The 24,680-nt window shown below is 40.8% G+C and overlaps 1 protein-coding gene across 1 annotated transcript in view; it reads left to right on the top strand.

Moving 5' to 3' along the window:
- The first annotated feature begins 13,040 nt into the window (after window positions 1-13,040).
- EGFL6 (EGF like domain multiple 6) overlaps window positions 13,041-24,680 on the top strand; it is a 53,905-nt gene continuing 42,265 nt past the window's right edge. Inside the window, exons 1-3 of the mRNA XM_070751569.1 lie at window positions 13,041-13,114; window positions 16,128-16,234; window positions 22,756-22,848. Coding sequence (XP_070607670.1) covers window positions 13,041-13,114; window positions 16,128-16,234; window positions 22,756-22,848 — 274 coding nt within the window. The remainder of the gene's footprint in view (window positions 13,115-16,127; window positions 16,235-22,755; window positions 22,849-24,680) is intronic.

The following is a 24,680-nucleotide window of genomic DNA, read 5'->3' as shown; positions in this document are numbered from 1 at the left end:
CCAGAAATGACTGCAATTCCGCTTTTGACCTAGGCTCGGGGGCTTCGGTAATTGCCTGTACCTTAGCTGGGGTAGGGTGGATACCCAAACCATCAATAAGGAACCCCAGGAACTCCACACTCTGTGAGGCAAAGGTACACTTTTCGGTTTTCACCCTTAACCCCACCTCTTGGAATTTACTTAACACAGCCTGTACCCGCTGTAATAACTCAGGGCGGGATGACGCAGCGATGATGACATCATCGAAATAAGGTAAGGTCCCTGGAATTCCATACAATAACCGCTCCATGAGCCCTTGGAATATTCCAGGAGCGGAGCTGATTCCGAATTGTAACCGTGTGCAACGAAATGCCCCCCGATGAGTGATGATAGTTTGTAGATTTGCTGTCTCAGGGTCCACGGCCAACTGCTGATATGCCCTGGACAGGTCAATTTTCGCAAAAACCTTGCCCCCCTCCAATGAATGTAGCAAGTGTGCCACCATAGGCACTGGATACAAGTGGTGTGCGAGTGCCCTATTAACAGTACACTTATAATCCCCACATAAACGTACTGACCCATCAGATTTTATAGCCATGACCAAAGGTGTTTCCCACTTGGCTTGGTCCACCGGTTCCAGTATTCCTAAGCTGATTAGTCGATCAAGTTCAGTGTCTACTTTACCCTTAATAGCCAGCGGCACACAGCGAGGCTTCAGACGCACCGGTGGAACCAAAGGGTCAACAGCCAGTGACACTGGGGTACCTGTATACTTCCCCAAGGTGCCATCAAAAACTGAGGGGAACTCCTGGGCTAACTGCTGGGACATGGAACCATCAGTGACAACATTTACACCCATAATGGTAAACCCCAACGCTGAGAACCAGTCCAGGCCTAACAGACTTGTCAAAGGGCCATCTACTATTATGAGGGGCAACAAAAAGACTTGTAATTTGCCCGGAAAATAACCCTTTCCTACAGTAGGAATCAAGCGACCTTGGTAGTCCTTCAGAAACAGTGGACACGGCCCCAAACGCCCCTTTGACAAACGGGGAAAAAGTCATTTTATGGTGCTCCAGGACATCAGAGAAACCGATCTCCATTGGGCACAAAGAACCCCCCACTCGCACGAACACTGTGATCTTTGTAGCAGGCAACAACTCCCTCTGCAGCTCCGACTCCGACCGGGTATGCAAATCAGTGATTGGCGGGACAGCTGACGAATCCCTGAGGGTGTTGCAGAACTCATGTGATGGTGTTGTAGAACTCTCGGTGACCAGACAACTCCCTTTGCCACCCTCTCTGCTGCAGAGGCCACGATTCTCGACCAGGAAATGACTGGAAGTTGGAGGAATTCCTCCGGGAACGGCACACTCGAGCAATATGCCCTTGCCTGCCGCAGTGGCGGCAATAAGCATCCCGGAAACCGCAAGTGGCTCGGGGGTGGTCACCGCCACCCCCCCCGCAAGTACTACGCGAACCTGCGGCGGCGCGGGACTCTCCCTGCGGTACTTGCCTATTTTTTGTTAAACTGAACAGCCTGTTCACTTCTTCCTCCTCCTGCTTCAAACTAGACTCGATGTCTGCTGGTAATGAAGGTGATACGACTGTGCTGTGCGTGGCAGCTGTGACAGGCGGTAATTCCATGTCAGCCAAAGATTGAGTGGACATTTCCACAGCCCGGGCCTCCTTTAATGCAGCCGAAAATGTTAAATCTGTCATAGTCAATAGGCGGCGCAGGCGGGTGTCTCTGACTCCATAAATTAAGCGATCCAACAAATAATCATCCAAATCCTGAAATTCACAAGACTTAGCCACGCGACGGAGGGCAGCCACAAATTGATTAATTATCTCTCCCTCTGCCTGGTTCCTATGATAGAACAGATAGCGCCTAGCACTTCGAGAAGGCGGGGGGGCATAATGATTTTGAAGCGTTGTGAGGAATTCCTCCCAGGGAACATCATGAATAGAACGAGGGGCAAAAAGGGAGAGGGAGGTTTCCAGCATTTCAGTCCCACAAAAACTTTAAAAATACGCACGTTTGCGATCACCAGAAAGGTTTTTATAGTCATTAGAAATGAGAAAGCACTCAAAATGAACAAGATATGCCTCCCAGGACTCCCCTTGAGGGTTGAAAGGGGGAAAAACTATCTGGGTAGACATTGTTAATTACCCAGCGTTTGTTCACAGGAATGTGGTGCTAGTCAAGCGTCTGGGTGTGGATTACCTCGTCGCCAGTGTAGTGACCAAGCAGACAGCTGAAACAGGTACAACTCAACTTTATTTAACATTAATGCAGAACAACTTGACAGGTTATTTATACTGAGCAACCAACCAATGAGAACGCAACACTGTTCCCTCCAAATAGCTCCCCCTACTGTTGCTAGGGACATAACAACTATCATATCAGGAGCTAGAGAAGAAATGTTGGGAACTATTATACTTTGTATTAATGTCCAAAGAAATGCCCCGTAATAATAACAGAATAAATTAGTAAATTAGTTATTAAGATAGGTCACCTTACAAATGGAATGAATGAATGGATAAATAAATGAATGAATCTAAGGATTAGAGAACAGGCATGAAACTTACAGCATCACATTTCCATCATGTGATATATTGCGATATTGTTTTCTGAGCAGAGCTAGGGTGGGCATGGCCTGTGCATGACAAATTTGGCCTGCAGGCTGCCAGTTTGACACCCGTAGATTAGAGGATCAGGCTTGAGATCATAGCTGTATTTAGGAATCAAGGCAATAAGATTACTGTATTTAGTTGTTATTCCAAAAAATCCATAAACTAAACACGAAAGCAGTAATCCTCTCCATTTCTTGCTCTTTTGCAACCGATGCCCAGAAGCCGGATAAGCTCTGATTGTGTATTCATAAGGTTATTATGAATTCACATAATAACCTTATGACAAGCTAGTATTCAACATTTTATTTTGAGTTCTTTTCAGAATCATCTAAGGCTAGCAAATGACTTATCAGAACACCTCTGATATTCTTTTTCCGCTTCCCTTAGGGTCTGGCAAGAATCAGATTCAGATGGCAACATAAAAGGGGTTTCCCAGGTAATTCTGAAATTTCATACTGAGTACTGCCAAGATCAGTAGTATAAATCAGTAGCCAAGATGTTTACCAGTAATTCTCCAACCCCGTCCTATGGTTTCTCACTGTGGAAGAGTAAATAGCTAAGACAACTGCAGATACCTATGCTGCCTTCTACTCTCCTATTTGATCTTTCTCCCCAGCATCAACAGGGCAAAACTGCTTATAACGTCTGCAACCTCCAAACAGATAGTGGAGGAGACAAGCATGTTTTGCAGACTCTGCATCAGCCATCACAATCCCCCAAAGCAGCCAAATATAGGAAGGGGTTACTTTTCACGGAAATGGAAGGATCTAGGAAAAAAAGAAGAGACAAAACCAAACAAAGCAAAATATACTTTGGGAAGGTGTCAATCCTTTACGTGTTGTCCATTAATAAAGAAGAGAATAACAATAGAAGAAATCTCAGAAAGGATATTTAAAGACAGACCAAGGGCTATAATTGGTAAAATACTGTTGTATACTAGTAATAGTACTAGCATAGTAGTAATAATATGCTTGTAGCAGAAATTGTATAATATAGCATAGAATAATAAGTAATAGTACAGTATATGGTGTAATAAGAATATAGTAACGATTACATTATATTGTATAAATAATAATAGATATCATATATACTTGAGTATAAGCCGAGTTTTTCAACACAAAAAATGTGTTGAAAAATCCAACTTTGGCTTATACTCGAGTCACTGATGGCACTTGGGCACTGCCGCAGCCAGAGCGCCAGCAGGGACCCTTCAGTTATACATAAGGTGCTGCTTTTGGCAGAACAGTCCCACTTTTTGATGATTTGTCCTGCGTCCCACGGCCTTTAAAAAATGCCCTGCTTTTTTTAAAAGTTCTCCTCCCTCAGGGCTGTGGCGGTCCCTGGAAACCGTGGTCTGGAGGTGGCCGCGCAGCTCCTCTGACCGAAGAGGCTCAGGATGTGCCGGCTGCCTCGGCCTCTTAATCTGGGGGCAGCTTCAAGAGGGGGGGCTGGCAGGGGGGGCACTTAGGGGCTGGGGGGGGGGGGCCTCCTGCAGCCGCCCCCTCACTCCACCCTGCCATCCCAAGGAGGCGCCGGGGTGACTGCAGCATCCCAGCTGATTCCGTCCCTCTGGGCAGTAGTTGGTGAGAAGTGGTGGCGAGGTTGAGGCGGCCTCAGAAGGATGCGGGGAAGGTCTGGAAAGATGGGGAGGAAGGAAGAATGGCAGGTATTTGCCGAGCAACCAGGGCAGAGATAGAATAAGCGGAGCCAAGCAGCGGTGGAAATGTGGAGAAAGCAGAGAGACGCAATGGGGCTTGAAGGAACCAGTGAAGGAGCAGTTAGGCAGAGAGAGATCTCAAGGCCGGCCTGGCTCAGAGACAGGAAAGGGAGAGAAGGCGGAGGAAGTTCCTCGGGCAGGAGATGAAGCGCTCAACAGAAGCTTCAAAGGAAGCTGTAGTCCCTGCTGTGAAGGGTGGGAGAGGAACAGAGACATCAGATTCCGAGGCAAACACTATCACAGATATTCCCCACACAAACCTTGGTCAAGGTTTGGGGCTGCCCCATTCTGCGGCAGACAGAACATACAGGTTGCCAGGCAGTCTCTGGGAAAACGTGCGAGAGACCCTAAAGACTTGAGGAATTGTCTTTCTCTTTTCACCCATAAAGAGAAAGAGAGAGAAAAAGAGAGGGAGGAAGGAAGAGAGAGAAAGAAAGTAAAAGAAAAGAAAGAGGGAGAAATAGAGTGAAAGGGAGGGAGGGAGAAAAAGATAGAAATAGAAAGGAAGAGAGAGGGAGAGAGAGAAGGAGGGAGACAGAGAAGGGGGCTGCTGAGCCCCTTCTCCTCTTCCCTGCTCTTTTTTCTCCGCCTTTCCCCAACTTGACCATGGCGTGGGGCGGCACCACCTTAAAATGACTCTCAATCGCTCCTTTGCTGATCCCAGCCTCACTGAAACAATGGGGGGAGGGAGGAAGAGAGAGAGAAAGAGAGAGAGTAAAAAGAGAGGAAGGAAGGGAGAGAAAGAAAGAAAGGAAGAAAGAAAGAAGAAAGAGGGAGAAAGAAATAGAGAGAAAGAGAGGGAGAGGAAAAGAGAGAAATAGGGAGGGAGAAAAAGAGAAAGAGTGAGAGGGGGAAAGGGGGGAGAGAGAGAAAGAAAGAAAAAGGGAGGAATGAAGAGAGAGAAAAGAGAGAAAAGCAGAGGAGGGGAGAGAAAGAGCGAGCAGGAGGGAAGGAGGGAGAGAGAGAGAAAAAAGAAAAATAGAGAGTGAGGGAGAAAGAAAGAAAAAAGAGAGTGAGGGAGAGAAAGAGAGAAAGAAAGAGGGAGAAAGAAAGAAAGAAAGAAAGAAAGAAAGGAGAGGAAGAGTGAAATAGAGAAAAGGGGAAGGAGGAAAAGAGAAAGACAGAGAGAGAAAAGAGAGGAAGGAAGAGAGAAAGAGAAAGAAAGAAATGGAGAGATAGGAAGAAAGAAAGAAAGAAAGAAAGAGATTCTTTTTTTGCTCCACATAGACCAAAATTTTAATCAAGCCCTCCCCTGGTCAATGGTGTCCCTCTTCATCAGTGTTAAAATCTGGTCACTTTAGTTATACTCGACTTCTCAAGGAGCGCATACAGGTGAAGAGATACCACTGTGGAGCAGAGAGCAAGTGCTTCCTGCTCCACAGTGGACGCTGGACAGCCGCAGACCTGCAGCTATCCAGAATATCTGGCACAAGCGGCATGATGACATCATGTGCTCTGTGCCAGCAAGAAGACAGAGTGGCAGAGAGTGGAGCAGTGGGGAGGTGGAGCAGTGGGGGATTGAGATAAGTACTTGCATTTTTTTTGCCTATACCTGCCTTGGGGAGACATATACCTGACTATGATGGCAGTGATGGTGATGACTGCGCACTCAGTAATATACTTTTTAAGTTATTGTTAATACCAGATTGTTTTTGTTTACCCTCTTTTAAACTTGCAGAGCTAGTTTACTAGTTTTCTTTGAAATAAATATTCTAAAACATTTAATCTACTGATGCCTCAATTAATGTAATTTTATTGCTTTCCATTTTTATAAGTTACCAGTAGCCACTGCATTTTTCACCCTAGGCTTATACTTGAGTCAGTAAGTTTCCCCAGTTTTTGTGGCAAAAGTAGGTGCCTCGGCTTATAATCGGGTCGACTTATACTCGAGTATATACGGTATTATAAATAGAATATAGTACTGTAAGACAGTAGACATAGAAAAGCTTGTGCATATAAAGTTTGTATGTTTCACTTTTGTGTCTTGGATATTTTTTCAAACATCTTCCCAACACTTTCCATGAGATTTCAAAAAATCCAATTGTCTAGGGCAGGAGTCCCCAACCCCAGGCCGCAGCCTAGTACCGGGCCTCAGCCTGTTCAAAACCAGGCTAAGCAAGCAGCAGGCAAGCGTGTGCATGCAAGCAGCTCCACTTGCAAATGAAAGCAGCAAATGAGCATGTGTGCCCAGAAAGCTCCATATGTGTGACTGGTATATGCGCACATCTGCCGCTTGCACAAATGGAGCTGAACATGAGCTCGCCTTCCACTCGCATGTCACCCCCTTGTCCTCTCCCCCCCCTGCTTTGGTCTGCAAAGCCAGAAAGGTTGGGAACTGCTGGTCTAGGGTCCTCTGGTTATGCTGATTCTTTTCAGTTTGAGTCAAATTAACTAAAAAAACCCTCTACTTCTGACAATCACAAATGTAGTGAGAAGCAAATGTGTAAATTCATTTTAATTAAATAGTTTCATTTTTTAAATGTAATTGTAGCAGTACTGTAATGCAAGTGATGAGCCTTGAACTTTTACTGACAAATATTTGGAACATCTGGAGATAGAATAATATTGGTGACAGGGACTCTAGGTAATATTTTCTTCAGGCTTTAAATTAAAACTATGGATAATGTTAAAAGGCATGAAAATATCTTTAGAACTGACAGCTATTACAGGTGCATCTGCAGGCTATTTTTCAAAGATGAATTGTATTATTCAAGTACCCTGCCTGAGGTAGTTAATAGCACATTCCTTAGCTTCTTTTACATGTATTTTGTAAATAAGAAGAGGAAAAGCCCCAAAGTAGATATGTAGGACACAGAAGAAAGAAAAGAGCTGCATCATCATTTTAAAATTATTTATAGATAATAAACATGTTTGCATTAATGACAGAACTAATGTTGCCTGGTGCTTAAGTTAGTGTTTCTCAACCTTGGCAAATTTAAGATGGGTGAACTTCATTTCCTAGAATTCCCCAGTGAAGTCCACTGAATTTGTGGGATTCTGCCGCACGAATCCCAGCGACCGATTAGGTCCTACAGAGTTGGCCTTCTCCGGGTCCCATCGACTAAGCAATGCCATCTGGCAGGACCCAGGGGAAGAGCCTTCTCTGTGGCGGCCCCAGCTTTCTGGAATCAACTCCCCCCAGAGATCAGGACTGCCCCCACCCTCCTTGCCTTTCGAAAGCTCCTAAAAACCCACCAAGTTTGGGGGAATTAATATACCCCTCAACTATTATGATTTATGTATGGTTTATGTGGGTTGTATCATTGTTTTTTATTATAAGGGTTTTAAATACTGTTTTTAATATTGGATTTGTACTCTGTATATTGCATGTTGTGAGCTGCTCCGAGTCTTTGGAGAGGGGTGGCATATCTAATTTATTATTATTATTATTATTATTATTATTATTATTATTATTATTATTATTATTATTTAAAAATTGTTAAGGTTGAGAAATACTGCCTTAAGCTATTGGAACAGGAATGGGTAAACCATGGCAGGGGTGGACTCCTCCCTGTTCCGCCCAAACTAATAGTGACCCACTGGTGACATCACAATGACATCACACAACTGGATTGGTTGGTGCTGATCCAGGGCCGCTGCCCTTTTTAATTTTTTTAAAGTTATTTCTTTTGCACATACACAGAAGCCGAGTTTCCAGCACTGTGCACGTGTCACTATTTTGGTTTTAGCGGTTTTTTTAAATGGGGGGGGAGGTTGCACACCCACACGGTGCGGGATGAAGCGAACTGGCAGCGAGGTAAGTTGGTTCCCACCCCTGAGCCATGTTTCTCTCAGCCACAGAAATTTGCTGGATGAGATTGGGCTGGCCACTATCTCTTAGCCCAGACTGCCTGACAGGATTCTTGGGAAGAAACATTGTAGGAGGGAATCTCACCTATGCTGCCTCAAAATTTTGGAGGGGAGATATAAATCTAACAAACAGGCAAATCATAATCTTATCAATTTCAAAAATGGATGATAGTCACTGGCATACAGGCTTACCAATTGCCCAGTTAAGCTTTATACTGCAAAAGTATAACAATGTGACTGGATTCAGTAATGATACCCACATTTTCTTGCCATTTTATGATATGAGCTTTGGATAAAGCCCAGTAGTGCTTAATGATAAAGTCATAAACTCTAAATATATTCTTGCTTTAGAGGAGCATGATCCCTATACAAAAATGGTTAATCATTTTTAAAGGCTTACATCCTTCCTTTACAGCAGTTTTTCCCAACCTTGGCAACTTGAAGATATTTGGACTTCAACTTCCAGAATTCCCCAGCTAGCATTTGCTGGCTGGGGAATTCTGGGAGTTGAAGTCCAAATATCTTCAAGCTGCCAGGGTTGGGAAACACTGCTCTACAGTATTATTAGATTATAGATTTCTTATGATCAGTCTGAAAAGGATTTATTAAAGAAGTTGCAAATGAACTCTTTGAATAGCAGGAGGTCAGTTCATTCAGCACAATGATTTAGTTATCTGAGAATCTCAAAAGATTTACCATGTGGGCCTTGAAATAACATTCTTAAAGTAAGTTCTAAACCTGGATAGGACTCTGACAAAGAAATGGAAGTAAACTTAGAAGTGAATTAAGTTAAATTAATCTAATATTATTGCACTTTGAGAATGTTATTCTCCCCATCTTTTCTACTGAAAACTAATTTGGTGTCACTTTTCTGGAGGTTAGATTCAAAGTTTTTGGAATTTGAAACTGCTCTGGAGCTTCATGTTAGGTATTCAGATCACAGGGCCTTCAGTGGTTAATATGTTGAGTTTATTAAGTCAGAAATTCTTCTTTTTTTTAAACAACATCTTATCTATTTTTTAAAATGAGCTATGGTCTGGGAAATGGGACATGTAAAGGATTTAAAAAGCCACTGTGCAGATAAAGGCCATGTCCCTTATAACATTTGGAAGAGTAGGTATTGCTTACCCATGTTTTTTTCCTTTTTTCCATTAAAGAAATATTTTACAGACAAATAAAATGGGGAGGGGGGGAAAACTCCAAAAGAGCCAAAAATTGGACTACAGGATTGTATGGATACCCTACAAAGGGGGACAAAATAGACACAGCCCAATAATTACACTTTAAACATCTATTTTGGATGTACCACAGTGAACATGTTTGTTATTGTTATCATTGTTCTGTTGAGAAGGAAGTTTTTACTAAGCTCAATTTCTCTGGATTTCTCTGTGGCCTCAGGCAGAACTCTGCTCTGATTCTGACTGCCAAGGGGTGGTAGAAAATTGCCCTGAAATCTTGGAGTACCTCATTGTTAATGTGTGGGATATCCCTTGTGCATTGATGGATGGCGAGGACTTGGTTTCATCTAAATTGCAAGAAGAGAATTATTACTCTTTCAGCAATAAAAAATATTCTCTAAAAGGCATAGTGTGCTAACCCTGAATGTTATCTCTTTCTACAGTTTCCACTTTAATTTACTTGGACAATTTATCTCTTTTCCCTGCCAAGAATTTTTATAAAAGACAATTACAAATGTATTATATTTTTATTGCGGTTGATCATGAAGATGTGTTATATGTCTACAAAATTAATCTTCTCAGAAGGTGTTACGTGTCACAGAGTGTCACATGTGCTTCCATTCAAAGTCCAGGAAAGAAAACCATTTGATAGAGATGAGTAGTGTTACTAGACAATAAGTGATAGCAACAAAAGGAAAGCAAGTTCTAAGGCAAAAGGCCCGCAAGATGCATATACAGAGAAACCCCAAACCTTCCAAAGTGACCCCCCAGACCATCCATCCAATTCCCATGTCTCAAGATGTCATGTGGGTGTGCCCGCCGTTTGGTCTTTCACATCTGGGCTGCCAAAGCCGTTGACCTTGAGCAGGCTATAAATAAGTCCTTGATGCTTGGCTGTACCAGGCAGACAGTGATGAGAAAATTCCTGCCTAGCAATATTTGAAACTTCAAACAGGGCATCACCAGTACACTTTCCCCCTCCCAATGTTCCTCTCTCCCTCCCTCCCTCCTTCCTTTCCCTTCCCTTCCCTTTCTTTCCTATGATGGGGGATGATTGGTGAACAGGCATCCTGGTTATGATAGAACAGTTTGGAAAGGGGGTGGACGAAGCAATTGTAGGCATGAAACAAAGTATTCCAAGAGCGGTGGTGGGTTTAGGCCAGTGATGGTGAACTCTTTTTTTCCTCGGGTGCCAACTTGAGCAGTAGAGTGGATAATGATGGAATAGCATTAGTCACAGAAATTACATCAGGTAATCAAGATTTCTTTAATTCATCAAGCGCAGGAGTTCCTCCTGTTGTAATAGATGTTGGGGATGGAAGAGAAAATCTTGCTTGACTACTGAGTTTGCTATGTGAGTAGCAATAGCAAAATACAAGATTTATATACTATTCCGAGTGATGGGCTCCTATGGGAATGGTCAGGAACACACTTCCAGTAGCAAAATTTGGAGCTCCACTTCAGAGCACCCAATTTGCACTGAAAGATATTGAAACAACATGCATAAGCCATGCCCACAGCGTGGTAGTAAAAATTTTGGTAGCCCATCACTAACTATTTCATAGTTCTTTTACAGCCCTGTCTAAGTGGTTTACAGTGTTAGCAACAATCTAGGTCCTCATTTTACCAATCTCAGAAGGATGGAAAGGTAACTCAACTTTGAGCTGGTCAAAATTTAACTCCTGACTGTGAGCAGAGTTAGCCTGCAATGCTGCCTTCTAAACACCTCTGTGAATGTTGGTACTGATTACTGACAGCTGCAGTTCAACAGGATAATTCAGAAATTAGTGTAAAGCTGCAAAGGCCTGCTGGGACAGAAATTACTTTAAACTGGAGGTATTGACAGAGATTCTCCAAATATTTGGTTTATTTATTTTCTATTTCTAATTGCTTTTGCAATGTTGTTCGTCCAAGTTAAGAAAGGTAGAGATGTCTCTTAAATGCACGTATGCTTTCAGTAAAGAACCTAGAAACTCGTCCCTTTTTTGAGCAAGGTTCGATACAAAGCTACAGTATATCGCTACTATTGCAGTCAGCATTTTTGGTTGCTTAGATGATGTTAAGTGGGTTGGACCTCTGTTCCCCAAATGAGATCTTTGACAAATGTGTTTGGCTACCATTTGTTTGTTTCTATTTGTTATTTTCAGGAAGTTCAAAATGCTCAAGGAGCTGCTTATACAGTTCTATAGATTAGAGCATTCGCTGGCTGGGGAATTCTGGGAGTTGAAGTCCAAATATCTTCAAGTTGCCAAGGTTGGGAAACACTGCTATAGAGGAATCATTCAGTCTGTCATCTGCACTTCTATAACTGTCTGGTTTGGTTCTGCAACCCAACAAGACTGACATAGACTTCAGAGGATAATCAGAATTGTAGAAAAAATAATTGCTGCCAACCTGCCTTCCATTGAGGACCTGTTAGAGTCAAAAAGAGGTGGTGAAAGTATTTACTGACCCCTCGCATCCGGGACATATACTGTTTCAACTCCTACCCTCAAAACGTCACTACAGAGCATTGCACATCAAGACAACTAGATACAAGGACAGTTTTTCCCCAAACACCATCACTCTGCTAAACAAATAATTCCGTCAATACTGTCAAACTACTTACTAAGTCTGCACTACTATTACTACTATTTTTTTCTCATCATTCCTATCACCCATTTACTCCAATTTATGACTGTAACTTGTTATTTGTATCCTTCAGATTTTTTGTATCCTTTTGTTTGTATCTTTCAGATATTGATTGTTTCCTCTTTGCTTATTTGATCTCTATGACAATCATTAAGTGGTGTACCTAGGGATGGGCTACTTCCCAGATGGGGGAGAACGCATGGGGTAGTGAAAATGGAGCTCCACTCCAGACCACCCAATGTGCATTGAGAGATGCTGAAAGAAAATGCAGGGCGTCCTGCATAAGCCACGCCTACAGTGTGGTAGTAAACATTTTGGTAGCCCTTCACTGGTTGTACCTCATTATTTATTTATTTATTTATTTATTTATTTATTTATTTATTTATTTATTTATTTATTTATTTATTTATTTATTTATTTATTTTCTTGACAAATGGATCTTTTCTTTTATGTACACTGAGAGTTTAAGACTATATGCAAGAAAGATAAATCCCTTGTGTGTACAATCACACTTGACCAATAAAAAATTATATTCTATTCTCATGGAAATTTCTTCTGACTAAGGCGTGGGACTTCGCCGTCCCGTTCGCTTTTGCCCAGCGGGCCTCCCGGTCTGAGTTATTGCTTTATTTGTTTCGCTTAGTTATTGCTTCGGTTTCTCGCCCAAACGCGAGTTTCAGCGAAGTCGGCGTTTATTATTATTTCCCTTAGTACTGGAACTACTCAAGTTATCATGTAATACAATACCTGCACTGGGAGAGAAAAAGCGGGCAGATTGTGGGGGCGGGTCTCCAATGCAAAGCTCCGATTCTCTCCCCCCCATACACACACACCATCCCCGCCAAAGCAGATAGACCCCACGGGGCAGAAGCCCAATACGGAGCCCGGAGGGTGGATTTTTTTTGTATGGCAGTCGGGCTGATCCTTGTAGATTTTGCAACCTCCCTCCCGTCTTCCATTTCTCTCCTCGTTGGAAAGACCCCCCGGAATAGCTGTGCAACTGGGCTAGAAAAATTAATCCAGCAGCCCAAGGCAGTAACGGGAAGAGAGTGAGCGACAGCAGAAGCCATCCTGAGCAGAGAACCAGCATGGGGTGGTGGTGGCTGGCCGCTTGGTGCACTTGTCTTGCGCTTTCCCAGCTAGCCTTCACTGGAAGTGGCAGGTTAGTTGTCCAGGGTGTGTGTGATGGTAGTGTGTGTGTGGCAGGGAGACGCACGCGAATTTTTATGCCCTTTCTTACGGTTCGCCAGCATTCAGACGACTCACTGAGGTTAAAATAGCAGCCCGTAACTGGCGGTCGTGAGAATCCGGCCAGAAGAGAGGTTGGAGTATTTATTGGCTCGGCTCCTCTACCTTCGCCTTTCAGCAGTCGGGATGAGTCTCATAGGCTTACCTCTCTCTCGGCAGAGCAATTGAGGGACATAGATGCGCTCCCTTGGGAGCTGAAATAAAGTATCTGCGATTCTGGGTTGCTCCCGCGTTGGCGGGGGACGATGGGAGTCCTATCCAACTCCAGAGCGACTAGGTTGGGGAATATTCACTGCTCAAAAAAATAAAGGGAACGCTTAAACAACACAATATAACTCCAAGTAAATCAAACTTCCGTGGAATCAAACTGTCCACTTAGGAAGCAACACTGATTGACAATCCATTTGACATGCTGTTTTGCACATTCAACTTTGTACAGAACAAAGTATTCAATGAGAATATTTCATTCATTCAGATCTAGGATGTGTTATTTGAGGGTTCCCTTTATTTTTTTGAGCAGTATAGGATGATGGGCAAGTTCTGTGAATATGTGCAGAAAATTTAATATCTATAAGCAACCGTGACTGATTGACAATTGGAGTTAGACTTTTGTCTGGAGAATGTTTCTGAGCATGTGGGGAAGGCATTTTACAGTAATCATCACCGGACAACCAGAACCAGCTGAGATGCTGGGCTAGGAATTTCATTCTGGAATTGCATTTGACATTAATCAGTACTGTCTTTAAAACCAACTCATAGTTTAAAGGTGCAGCATCCACATTAGGATGCAACTGTAAGCAGATATTTCCCATACTTTTTAGGATTTCCCCTGTCCCAAAAAAGAGAAAAATGGATAAGTTACATTTGGGACAGCTTCTAGAAATGTGGCTGGCAGAAAGGGACATGGTGAGAAGGTTTTGTTTACATATCTAGTAGAAGGCTTCTCAATCAGTTATTGAAGGCACATCAATATTGAAAGATCCATCCTTCCTGCTGCTGTGCTTCCTGATTGAAGTCTGTTCAAATAGCAGCAGTGTTCTTTTAATTTCTTGAAGCAAGCAATGATTTCATAGATGTTTTCATGGCAGAATTGTGAATTGCAATGTTGTTGCACATATTTAGTATTCCATGTGGATGGATGCCCACATAAATGTCCTTCATTTTATTGTACAATACAGTGACTAATGTGATATAACGAATGTGCACTGGAGTGAACTAAAACTGGCTGTTTGTCATAGTGACATGAAGTAGCAAGAATGTACAGGGACATGAAGTAGCAGTGAAGATGTTTTGGGAGCCATGTAGAAAGTCCTGGCATAGAACCTGATCAGTTGTTCTGGTCAAAGATTGCTGAAGTCAGAGACTCTCTGGGGGCTTGATATTAGCTGCCCTAAACCATTTGGCAATTTCTTAGAAACAGAATATCTATTTGAATTGAATTAAAACCCTTCCTTCCTTCCTTCCTTCCTTCCTTCCTTCCTTCCTTCCTTCCTTCCTTCCTTCCTTCCCTTCCTTCCTTCCTTCCTTCCTTCCAATTTGACCATATAATACCAAAGACTGCTTCTTCACCATTTGTATGAGTAATAACAGTAGTGATAGATTAGCCTTTGCCATGTGGGGTGAATTTGTTTGATTCAAATAGCCCACCCAAGAGGAAGGCCTGCCTTTTTCTTTTATAAAAATATTTATATTGTGTTCTTCAGTGAAAAGGAAAGTTGGTTCATAGGATCTGCGGCTGAATTAATGACTTTCATCTTTGGGACAGTCTCATTTTGCTATTATGAAAGTTCATATAAAGTTCACAAAAATGAATAAGATAACTTTTCAGGGTAACTATTAAATGGGAAAGAAGAGCACCAGTTAAACAGCATTTCCTATTAGGAGAGCATCAGAAGAAGGCTGGTCCAAATGGAAGAGAGGATTAAGGACTTAATCTTATCTCTTTTCTTTCATTGATTTCCATTCCTTCAATGAAGTGTTTTTAAAATTAGAGATAGTTGCTTCTACCTGGAAAAGCAGATGCTCAAAAGTGATTTTCAGGGAGAAAATGACCAGAGTTAAATGACAAAAATATCCTTAACTATAATTCCTCTTTTCAGATTTATATCCTATCCAGGCTGCTTTTAATTTAAATACAAGGAAATACATAACAACATTCTTTCTAAATTTAATCTCCTGCATTTTGCATTATTTTATTAAACTTTTTAACAATTTATTTAGTTGTAATGTTAAATTTCATTTAAATATGACATGCATAAACTGAGATGAAATTTTCCAGGTGTTAACTGGCTTCCAAAATAGTAAAAAAAAACACACCTCTTGTAATTACAGCCATGTAATTTGGAATATAGTCCTGATGTCTTGAATAGGTTTCACAGATTGAAGCACAAATTGTGATGCTGAAAATGAATTTTTCTTGCTAAAAAATCTGTCATTTGTCAAATCCTGCAAAATGAATGTAGGGAAGGCATTAGATTTTTTTTTTTTAAAAAAATACACATTGTTTCAGCATCTTTTACTTAAAAAACACTAGCACTATCAATCTGTTATGGCTCCAACACAGATGTCTCTTGGGTATTTGCTTTAAAACTAACTGATTTTGACTTTAAGCAGGATATGGAGAGAAACCCATACAGCAACTCTGCTCCCTGCTGTTGTTGACATTAGAAAGACAGTATACCTATTAATCAATAAAAACGAAACAAGTACTGTATTTGCTAAATTGAGGAAATCATTGTGTTCTATTAAAAATATGCAGATTATTATTACTTATTATGGATAAAGATCAGCTTCAGCAAAAAGAGTTTCTTATGAGGTTATGGCAATATAACCAGATTTCTCAGGGGATGGATGGGAGATATATGCAGAATATGAACCTTTGTTAACTCCTTACCTATAATTCATGTTCTGTTTTTGCACTGTTTAAGAGGTCATAGGCAGCTGCTATCTGTGAATGTGCCTGGGATCTGTCGTTATGGATCTCTCTCTGATTGCTGCTATGGCTGGAAAAGAAATCACAAACAGCGCTGTGAAGGTAACCATACCTACTTGTTGCTCCATTTTTTTCTATGAAAATATGCCTAAATTTGAATGAATTCGGTTCACGAGAACCCTGTTTGTCTCATTGTCAAGTGGAAGTCTATTAGTAGATTAATAGTCCAAGATTAGAATTATGTTGGTGAAAATAACCAAAAAAAGATAAATAAATTTCAAATGGGAACAAATTTCCCCAATGTAGCAATATTGCATGTTACCAATGCTTCCATTCAAAGTTTGCTTTTCCTCTTCCATTTGTTTGTTTGTTTGTTTGCTTGTTCGTTCATTCATTAATTCATTTATTCATTCATTAATTCATTCAGTTGGTGACTCACAACCAAAAAACCCCCCATACAATATAATATTAAGAGTATAAAAACAATTTAAAACTAAGAGTTAAAAACCATGCATGCCATTTATGGCCAGATCCTGATGGTCAACAGCTCCAGGCCTGCCGGAAAAGCCAGGTCTTTACAGCTTCCCAGAAGGCCAATAAGGTGGGGTTAGTCGAAACAGAATACTCTATGAGACTAGACTTTCAATCCTGGGCCTAGAAAGTTTAGAACTAAGACGCCTTAAACAAGATCTAAGTATTGCCCACAAGATCATATGCTGCAACGTCCTGCCTGTCGGCGACTACTTCAGCTTCAACCACAACAACACAAGAGCACACAACAGATTTAAACTTAATATTAACCGCTCCAAACTTGACTGTAAAAAATATGACTTCAGTAACCGAGTTGTCGAAGCATGGAACTCATTACCGGACTCCATAGTGTCATCCCCAAACCCCAACACTTTACCCTTGGATTATCTATGGTTGACCTATCCAGATTCCTAAGAGGTCAGTAAGGGGCGAGTACAAGTGCACTGACTAGAGTGCCTTCCGTCCCCTGTCCTATTACTCTCCTATATCTCCTATATCTCTTCTTCTATTCTTTCATTGATATATTCTATTCCTATATATATATGTATGTGTATGTGTATGTATGTATATGTGTATATGTATATGTGTATATATATATGTATATGTATATGTATGTATATATGTGTGTGTGTGTGTGTGTGTGTGTGTGTGTGTGTGTGTATATATATATATTCTATTCCTATATTCTATATATTCTATTCCTATATATTCTATTCCTATATATTCTTTTCTATTATTTCTTAGATATATTTTACTATGAGTATCTCCTCTATAACCTTCATCATGTATTTTACTATGTGTATATTGATATATACTCACTAAAACCCTCATTGTGTATTGGACAAAATAAATAAATAAATATAAATAAATAAATAGTCCGGATCTCAGGACTCTCTGGTTCCAGAGAGTGGTGCAACCACAGAGAATGCCCTCCCCCACAGACTCACCATCTAACACTGTTTAGCTGACGAGATCTGGAGAAGACCAAACCTATGGATCCTTATTGGTTGCTGGGAGCTATGTGGTAGAAGGCAGTCTCGAAGATAGTCTGGCCCTAAACCAGGGGTCAGGAACCTTTTTGGCTAAGAGAGCCGTAAACGCCACATATTTTGAAATATAATTCAGCGAGAGCCGTACGTATCTCCCTTTCTCTCTTTCTTTCTCTCTCTCTTTCTCTCCCCCTCTCTTTGTCTCTTTCTATCTCTTTCTCTCCCTCCCTCTATCTTTCTCTTTTTATCTCTCTCTTTCTCTTTCTCTCTCTCTCTTTCTCCCCCTTCTCTCTGAAGTGGGGAGGGCCGGGTTGGCACCAAGGGAGCTCGAGACGGGGTGCAAAAGCAAACTACTCTGCTGGCCCAGGCCCACATCGGAAGGAAGGAAGGAAGGAATGGTAAAAGGGGCGATCAAGAGAGGAATGGGTGAATGAATGGACGGAGGGTGGGAAGGAAGGAAGGAAAGAGGGAAGGGACAGGAACAGAGGAAGGGTGCAAAGAAAGCAAGGAAAGGTGTGAAAGGGGAGAGTAAGAGAAGAAGGAGTGAAAGAAGGGAATGAGGGAGGAAACAAGGGAGGAAGGAGAAGGAAAGCAAGAAATGGAGGGAGGGAAGGAAGGAAGGAAAGAAAGAAAGAAAGAAAGGGGGAAGGGACAGGAACAGAGGAAGGAAGCAAGGAAACTTATGAAAGGGGAGAGTAAGAGAGGAAGGACTGAAGGAAGGGAGGGAGGGAAGAAGGTAGGAAGGAGAAAGAAAAGAAGAAATAGAGGAAGGGAAGGTAAAAGAGAGAAAGAAAAAGAGCAAGAAAGAAAGCAAGAAAGAGAGAAAGAAAGAATGAAAGAGAAATAAAAATAGAGAGGGGGAATGAAAGAAATGGAAGGAGGGAAGGAAGGAGAGAAAGAAAGAGAAAGAAAGAAAGCAAGAGAAAGAAAAAAGAATGAAAGAGCAAGAGAGCAAGAGAGAAAGAGAAAGAAAGAAAGAAAGAAAGAAAGGCAACTTCAAAGAAAGGCTCACTGAGCATCTCTCACTCTCTCTCTCTTTCTATCCCTCTTTCTTTCTCTCTCTTCCTTTCTATCTCTCCTCTTCCTTTCTCTCTCCTCTCTCTCTCCCTCTCTTTCTACCCTCCTTTCTCTTCCTTCCTTCTCTCCCTCCCTCCCCTCCCTCCCTCCTTCCTTCCTCTCCATTTCTCTTTCCCTCCCTCTCTTTCCCTTTTCTTTCTTTTGGTCCACTTCTCTCTCTCTCCGCTTCTCCACTTGCCTCCCCCTCGCGCCTCGCCCTTCCCACCCGGCCACCCGCGCGCGCTTACCAGCAACAGGAATTCAAGTAAGCCCAAAAGAAGCCATTGGCTCCGGGCGGCGTTCATGGCCCCCCCGAACCCCCAGCCCAGCTGGAGCTCCCTCTCGCCGCCGCCATCTCCCTGCGACTGCCTTCGGCCGCTGAAGCCCCCCCCCCCCCCACCGGGCCACAAAGGACATTTGCCGCCGCCGCCAGTGAAGCTTCAGCTGGGCGGGGCGCTGCCGGTACTTCCCTCCTGGGGCTCCCGCTCGCAGCTGTCCCCCGGCTTCTGCTCGATGCCGCGGTTTTCGGCGCTGTCCTGCTGTGCCCCAAAGACGGAAGGCGGGAAAAAGGCGAGAAGAATGGAGCTCTCCTTCTTCCTGCCTTCCGTCTTTGGGGCCCAGCAGGACAGCGCCGAAAACCGTGGCATCGAGCAGGAGCCAGGGGACAGCTGCGAGCGGGAGCTCAGTGCTAGGAGCCCTGTCTGCGAGCCAGATACGGCCATCAAAAGAGCCATATCTGGCTCGCGAGCCATAGGTTCCCGACCCCTGCCCTAAACCATGTAGGGCTTTAAAAGTAATGACCAACACCTTGAATTGTACCCTTTCTGCAAAAAGAACTCAGAGGAGAGTTATTAAGTAAAAAAGAATTCAATTTCTGAATGTTTTGTCTACCTTGTTAACCTTTCATATCTGCCCAAGCTTATAATGGTAGACGTTAAGGAAATTCAGGGGAAGGCAACTTTTATGTAGGCCACACAGATTTATTTATAAACAAATGCTTTTCGTTAAACAACATAATTTGTTGTAACATTTTTACATAAGTAGAGAATTGATCATTTTGAACTGTTCATTATAAAAATCTTTGAGGATTGCCTGTGCTGGGTCTCTGTTTTAGGCCTCTGGGGAATTAGATGAAAAGCCCACGATTATTTAATGATATTGATACTATTATTAATAAGGGAAGTATAAATATAAGAGAAAGGTTAAAATATGGCTAGACTTTTGCAAGCTACCAAAAGAAATTTAAAAAGTGATCTTAGATTCTTAGATGTTGCATCTGCTGTTTTAAGGAATTTAGAACTGGATTACCAAATACAGATGAACAAAAGTTCACGTTATAATTGATATATTTATTAGATATTTATGCAAGGGAGAATGTTGCCAAAAAAGTATTTTTCTCTTGAATGTCGATTAATATATATAGCAGATAGTTGCCATAAGTTAAAGTATTTCCATATGCTGCATGGGGAGATCCTTTATTAATAAATTTTACTTGTTTGTATAAACCTAGTTCAGCTGCTCAAGAATATGGTATGTTGAAAAAGATAACAAATAAAAGTCTTTCAAAGCATCAAGTGAAGCATGAATAATCTATCAGTATTCACTTTTCAAAAGCTTTTAAAACTGTTCTATCCTCAGATTTCTGGTCAGGCATGATGCTGAACATATGAATTAATATACCAACATTCTTTGTTGTATTTTTTCCATTATTATGCTATTCTTTTTACATTAAGATACCTTTGATCAAGATATCCTTAAGGCAGGGTTTTTGCTGGTACTGTTTATGTAAAATATTAACTAATTTAGAACACAGAATGATTGAAGTCACCAGATAATATTGTTTAATAGATTTCAGAAGAACATTATATGAGAAAATTGGTTGGGTTAAATTTGGAAAACTTTATAACTGTCAAGACAAAGTAAGTGTCACATGTAAAAAATATATTATGAATTTAAAGCTGAAATTCTGTGTCCAAAATGTATGTGAGATGTAGATATGTAAAAATATATAGAATGCAGAAAGGAAATGCAGAAAAATGCTGTTGAATTGGTCTTGGCTTCAGAGATGGCACAGGACCTAGGAAGAGAATCAGAAGCTTGGAACTGTACAGAGAGGAATAAAAGCAAAAATGCTTATTGAAACATTTGTTTTCAGGTTCCCTCTTGTGTAAATTCATGAATTTCCAGAAAGTATGGTTGGTTCTATACTTTTCATAAAAAAGTATAGTACAGTTCCTCTACTATAGTATGGTCTAGCCTCCACCTTATAATCAGGTACAAAGAAAAGTAGGATATAAAATAACCATTGGAATTCATGAATTGAGAATTAGCAGGATTATCAGACTTCCTTTGGCCAAAGATATTATAACTCACTTTGAAAGACCTACAATAAAAATGAAATTGCATTTAATTATCATATCTCCACCTTTGGCAAATGCCTTGCCTTAGTTTATATTTTATTCCCATTTATTTCTCCTCTTGTACTTAGTCTTGATGAGGGTTGTAATCATTTACTTCATGTAATTTATATCTTAAAGTTCTCTGATGCTTAATCAAGTCTGATTCAGAGATACTTTTTCAATTTCCTATAGAGACAATGTCTAGAGAATCTTCCCCTGAGAGATATATCTCCAGACATCAACAGGTGGGTTGAGAAGCTGAAAATCAGAACTCTTTTCTTCCTTTCTATGGATTTTCAGTCATACAGGTAATAGTTGTCTCAAGAATGCTTTTTCAACGACTGTACTGTTTTTCCTTAAGGAGGAAGAAGTAGTTTCGCTTCTCATTCAAAAGCTTCATCATCTTTTCTTCTTGCCACTCTGTACCTACCATTCCTTACTAATTTTTATAGTCCTCCTCCTCCAATAAAAATTGATTTGTACAAGAAAGTCTATTAAAAGTCCTAATACCAATAGTTTGATATATACAATAAAAAGCAAAACATTAGTGTCAGAAGAACTGAATATGCAAAAATCTATGTCAACATATTTCTACCATTCATACTAATCTTTAGTCAGTGTAGACATTTTTCAATCCAAGTGGATATTTCAAGCTCCAACTATAGAATATTTGAAATTAATCTCACAAAGCGTCTTGAGATTCTTCCTACATGTCCTTTATCAGCAGGATGACTATTCAACAACAAATGCAAAATGGTGCTAAATTTCATACTGGGAAATAATTATGCAAAAGCATAGTTGTGTTTGAAAATGGATTGAATTCGATTGGAAACTGCAAGGGGAAAATTGGGGGGGGGGATCCCATTATATTTCAATGGGACAGGCAGTGGGCAACAGCTTATAACAGTGTTTCTCAATCTTTGCAATTTCAATCCACAGGTTAGGGGAAGAAAGGGGCAGTCGTAGCAACTGCGTGTTCTCCTTTAGGGCATCTTTTGGAAGATGATGGGCAATCTCTCGCCAGGAGCTCCAGGTACCATGTGGCCGGGGAAATTGGAGAGAGAGTGCCCTTGGGACTCACCTATCCCAATAACCGGAAGGGGATTGGATGGTGAGCCATCCCACATGCCAAGGTTTGGCCAGAAACCAGATGAAGGCGTGGTACCTTCACGTGGTACCTCAGCAAGGCATGGTACCTCAGCAAGGAGTTATGCCCATAGTTGCCCAGGAAGGTTATTCGTGAATTACTTCCGCCCCAAATTGTTAGTGGCCTCTGCAGGTCCTGGTTATTGGTCAATGATCAGTTAATGTTCAATTCTAAGAGTTGAAATTTATACATCTTAAAAATGACAAATATTGAGAAACACTGGGTTAGGATGTTATTGATTGCTGCACTCTGAAAAATGCTTCCTTCTGGTCACGTGATTCAGAGTGGAACAATTATTAACACACTGTATATTCAATTCAATTCAATTCAATTTATTGGATTTATATGCCGCCCCTCTCCGAAAACTCGGGGCGGCTATATGCCAACATTCCTAATTTACTTTAGTGCTACTATATCCAAATCCCTAGTAATTATCTTACATTTATTCGGCTTCTGTGTTTTTGTTTCCTCCCCCCCTCTTTTCTCACATTCCTTTCACAGCTATTTGTGTAGATGGGTGCAAATATGGAGAATGTGTGTTGCCAGATACATGTAAATGTTACCCTGGATACACAGGGAAAACCTGCAACCAAGGTAAACGGATGCTTTTTCTTGTAAGTAATAACATTTCAACCAGTGTAGTATTTCTATGTCATCTATTTGGGATGAGAAATTATAGTACAAAAAATGTGACATGCAAAGAGAGCTTCTGAATTCCTTTCATCATGAGTTTCTTGTCTACTGAACTAGTTTACTTAGAAATATTGCATAGCTTACCTAGTATGTCATTAAAAATTCTAATCAAATGACTGATTAAATTGAATACATCAATGTGGAAGAATAATTGTAGATTGATAATATAAAATATATAATATATTAGATGATAGCAATGTACTATTTTAACGATTCTTAGATAAACAACACAATAGCATTCAGCTTGAATGCATTGAGGTGTTCATGATTAGGAAAACAGTGAGGAAAAGATCACACACACACACACACACTTGTTATTTCCACTTCTTCCAAACTATTTTCACCTCACTTTTTACTTTGATATTTAGTATCTTTATCTACAATTTATGTGGCTAGCACCCATTCAGAAAGCAAAATATTACATTTTCATTTTATATGCAAGCAAACTGGATTCTGGAACATCTGCTGATGATTGGAAAAATTTCAAATGGGATACACCATTATTCTGATCTTTCATTCCATGGAGAAAAAAATACAAAACAATATTTTTTATTCAGTCAATCACCAACAATGACCAACAAAACAGAATGATTAAATGAGAAATATCTCATTTTGAAGGATGTTTGCATTAATCATACAGAAACTTTAAATTATTTCTGTAGCTTGGCCCAAAGGACCATATATTTATCCTATCTTGCTGAGATGCCTGTCTCCAATACTGTAATTTCATTCCCCCGTCAGCAACAGCTGTTGGCTTTAACCCAAAAATCTTCCTGGGCACTTTTGTTGACACAAGTCTTTTATTGGTGCATGTACTCTTTCTTCTTCTTGATTCCGCCATATGCAAACTTTCCATTGTTATACTGCACTAGAGCACAGCACTAAAGCAATTTTTTTTGCAATGGTTAGATGGTTCTTCTTTTACTCTAGGAGATTGTCATTTCTATAATTCTTCTATTTAAAATCTGAGCTTTCTATAATGACTTTGGCTGCTGTGACTCTAGTAGATACATTACATTAGAGACATTCATTGTATTTATTCCATATCAAAAATAAGGCAGTTATATATATTAAGCAATCTTGGCATAGCTAATATTCTTTTTGACATGTCACTGTATGCTTAATGACCACTTCTGGCTTGCAGAGTCATCAAAACATACAGAGGTTAATGCCATAGATCCTATTCCAGCCGAAAACCTAACAGGATCCATAGAATTGGGGAATGACTGCATTGGAAATTAACTAATGTAACAGATTGTGTTCCCTTCCTCAAAAATCCTGACCAACTATTTATGGATAACAGATTCACAAGTAACAAAATCAGCAACAAATTCACTGTTTCCCAAAGTTTTTATGATTGTTTTCAAGTTCTCAACCAAGAAATACTCTGTTGTACACATCGGCAAAAAGAATCAGAACACCAAATACAAGCTGAACAAATAAGACCTTACAGACAACCCTCACTCCCTAAAAGACCTTGGCATACTCATATCAAATGATCTAAGTGCCAAAGCTCACTGCAACAACATCGCCAAAAAGGCTTCAAGAGTTGTTAACCTAATCCTATGTAGCTTCTGTTCAAGTAATCTCACACTACTAACCAGAGCATACAAAACTTTTGCAGACCAATCCTCAAATACAGCTCATCTGTCTGGAATCTACACTACATTCTGGGCATAAACACGCTAGAAAATGTCCAGAGATACTTTACTAGAAGAGCCCTCCACTTCTCC

This window comes from Erythrolamprus reginae, chromosome 4 (assembly GCF_031021105.1).
Source record: "Erythrolamprus reginae isolate rEryReg1 chromosome 4, rEryReg1.hap1, whole genome shotgun sequence".
In the NCBI taxonomy this organism is placed as follows: domain Eukaryota; kingdom Metazoa; phylum Chordata; class Lepidosauria; order Squamata; family Dipsadidae; genus Erythrolamprus; species Erythrolamprus reginae.
The sequence above is the reverse complement of the archived record's forward strand: the minus strand, read 5'-3'. Positions and strand labels throughout refer to the sequence as shown.